The 3,386-nt window shown below is 34.3% G+C and overlaps 1 protein-coding gene across 1 annotated transcript; it reads right to left on the bottom strand.

The window, feature by feature from the left end:
- Nucleotides 1–1,671: 1,671 nt before the first annotated feature.
- LOC100919538 (olfactory receptor 508-like) lies at nucleotides 1,672–2,625 on the bottom strand. The gene has a single exon (XM_031941853.1). The coding sequence runs from the start codon at nucleotides 2,608–2,610 to the stop codon at nucleotides 1,672–1,674; it is 939 nt and encodes a 312-aa protein (XP_031797713.1). The 5' UTR covers nucleotides 2,611–2,625.
- Between the last annotated feature and the right edge of the window lie 761 nt (nucleotides 2,626–3,386).

The following is a 3,386-nucleotide window of genomic DNA, read 5'->3' on the forward strand; positions in this document are numbered from 1 at the left end:
AAGCCAACATTAGCTTGACAGGCCAGAAAAGGTTTCTTACAAAATGTGTGATCTGAGTTATCTTGAGGAAAATGCAGGAAAGTAAGGAGCAGAAGTGAGAGAGCATAGCATTTAGGCCTTTAAGGCAGTCAATGTAAAGATAGAAAATAAAGTGTTATGTGTGTGGAAAGATAAATACTCCAGTGTAATAGATTGTACATTGCATGGATAGGAGGAAAGTGCAAGACTGGAAAGGTAAGGAGGGGCCAGGTTGTGAAGATTTTTATTTTTAATGATTCTTTATTGATTTTTTTACATTATTTAAATTTCTTCTTATATCTCTCCTTCACCACTCACCAAAAAACTCTCATGAAGGAAAAAAGGAATACATTTTTAAAGATATGTTATGCCACAAAGTAGTCACTCATAAAAGGAAATTTCCTACATATATCAAAATATTTATAGCACCACTTTGTGGTAGCAAGGAACTGGAACAAAGCAGTAAGAGAAATGATTATTTTTCTATTACATTAATAACCTATTATTATTTAATATTAAGCTTTTCTTTTTCTATTTCCTCATTTAGAAATAAACTACTGTAATTTATTTAGGCAGTCTCAAAAGGGCAATAAGACTGCTCAAATCCTCAGGGTACACGCTTTTTGATCTTGGGTGGAATCCCATCCAATTAGAAGATAAAATAGAATCCAGTTCAGGCAAAATCCTGTCTTTAGAAAATAATAGCCTGTCCTTGCAAACTTTCATTAGAATTTGGAGTGATTAATCTTTTGAAGAGAAAAATCAGCCAGGGTGGTCCAGATAAAAATGAATTATTTCATCTAGCCTCTTTTTAATACCTGAATCTCATAATCAAGACACATTCTTAGCAGGAGGAGCTGAAGATTTTGTGCTCACCTTCTCATTAATATGTCCATCCTCTCACTGATTGTTAACTAATCAAAATTGATTTTTCAAAGATTTTTCAAGTATTCAATGTTCTGGTGGACAGGAGGGAGGCATCTTTGGTTTCCAAGAGTGCCACTGACCTCATTTTATTAAATATTTACTAGCTTTAATAAATCCATTGATTATTGAATACCCAGAAAAAATGATATCTCTCCAACTTTTCATTTATCATGGCTGATGGCCAAGGATTGTGGAATGGCTAAACAATTTCTGGTACATGAACATAATGGAATACATGTACACCATAAGAAATAAGAAATATTATTGATACAGAAACGTTGAAAAAGATTTAAATTGTCCACTACAGAGTCAAGAACACAACATACAATAAACATAATTTAAATGTAAAGAACAGTCCTCACAACTCAACAGTAAATGAATATTGTAAGATTCCCCCAAAAAATCTTAGACCCAAAGAAGACCAATAACAGAGTTCCCTGCTCCTCTATAAAGGTGGAAGGTCCATGTTTGTGGAATTTTCAGATAAATTTTCAGACATTTTTAATCAACATTGAAATTAACAAATGTAGCCATCACAATGAAAATATACATTTTTAAAAAAGTTATTTATTGGTATCACTTAATCCTAGCCATTCTATCACTAAAATATTAGATGATTTTGGGAAAAGACAGTTTCTTTTTTTTTTTTTTTTTGCATTCCCTCAAACCTTATGGAGTGCCTGAAACAGTATAGACTTAATAAAATCTTTTTGTATTGAGTCAAATTCATGAAAAAAGATGTTTTTTACTCATCAGTTTTCTCAGGGCCTCTTTTACTTCATTATTCCTTAGACTGTAGATCAAGGGGTTCAACATGGGGATCATAACAATGTAAAAAACAGACATGACCTTATTCACATCTGTGGAGTAGCTGGACTTGGGCATTACATAAATGAATGTAAGAGTGCCATAGAAGAGAGTGACTGCTGTGAGATGGGAGGTGCAAGTTGAAAAAGCTTTAGATCTCCCTTCAGTAGAGCTTATCTTCAGGACAGAGAAAAGGATGTATACATATGAGATTATGATAATTAATACTGTGATCAAAATTATTGACCCAGTAGAAGCAGAAGGAAGAGTTTCAGCAAGATCATCTTGGGAATAAGAAAGTTTCACAAGTGGTGCATAATCACAGAAAAAGTGATTGATTTTGTTGGATCCACAGAAAGACCGATTTAATAAACAACCAGTAAATATCCAAGCATTTATACAACTACCCAGGTAGGATGTGATTAGTAGCAGAGTGCATGCCTTAGTAGTCATTTTGGTGGAGTAGAGAAGGGGGCTACAAATGGCCTCATACCTATCATAGGCCATCACAGCTAGCAGGAAGCACTCAGCTGTCCCAAAGGTGGCTCCACAGAACATTTGGGCCACACAGCCTCCAAAAGGGATGTTGGTTTTGTCCACAAGGAAGTTCTTCAGCATAACAGGTGTGACAGATGAGGAATACGATGTGTCCACAAAAGCCAAGTGGCTGAGAAAAAAGTACATTGGAGTGTGAAGCTGGGAGCTATTTCTGATCAATATGACTATGCTTAGGTTACCAACTAAGGTGACAGCATAAACACCCAGAAATATCACAAAGAGGATGGCACACAGGATTGGATCATCTGTTAATCCCAAAAGGATGAATTCAGTCACAGCAGTACAGTTATTGCCAGACATATCCTGGAAAGAGTGCCTATTAGAAGGAAGGAGATTAAAACAGAATACAGAATTTAGCTTTGCATATGTCTGTTAATGTATTCAGGAAACATATGCTGATCTTCCTACTGATCCATCCTACTATCTTATTTCCATTCTTGAGTCTTATTCATCATGACAGATTACCCATAAACAAAACAAAGATTAATTAACTTCATTCCTCGAAATTGTTCTCCATGGACTAACAATACAGTATGATTTGCCAATTTCATCGTGACATTGTGAAAAATTCTGTAAGAATGAAAAGGATTTTTAACATCCTATGCCAAAATAAGGTTGAAATGAGTTCATGATTTAGACATAAAGAATAAGTAAATTAGGAAAATAAGGGATAGTCTATCTCTCAGACTTGTGGAGAAGGAAGGAATTTATAGCCAAAAAACTAGAGAACATTATGAAATACAAAATGAATAATTTTGATTAAATTGAATTGAAAGGGTTTTGTACAAACAAAACCAACATTAGAAAAGAAGTAGAACGCTGGGAAAGAATTTTATATTCAGTGTTTCTGATAATGGCTCCACTTATAAAATATAGAGAGAATTGATTCAAATTTATAAGAATACAAGACATTCTCCTTGATAAATGGTCAAAGGATATGAATAGACAATTTTCAGATGAAGAAATTCAAGCCATTTCTAGTCATATGAACAAATGCTCTAAATCACTATTGATTTGAGAAATGCAAATTAAGACAGTCTATGAGGTACCACTTTCTACCCTCACGCTGGCCAAGA

This window comes from Sarcophilus harrisii, chromosome 6, assembly GCF_902635505.1.
Source record: "Sarcophilus harrisii chromosome 6, mSarHar1.11, whole genome shotgun sequence".
Classification (NCBI taxonomy): Eukaryota; Metazoa; Chordata; class Mammalia; order Dasyuromorphia; family Dasyuridae; genus Sarcophilus; species Sarcophilus harrisii.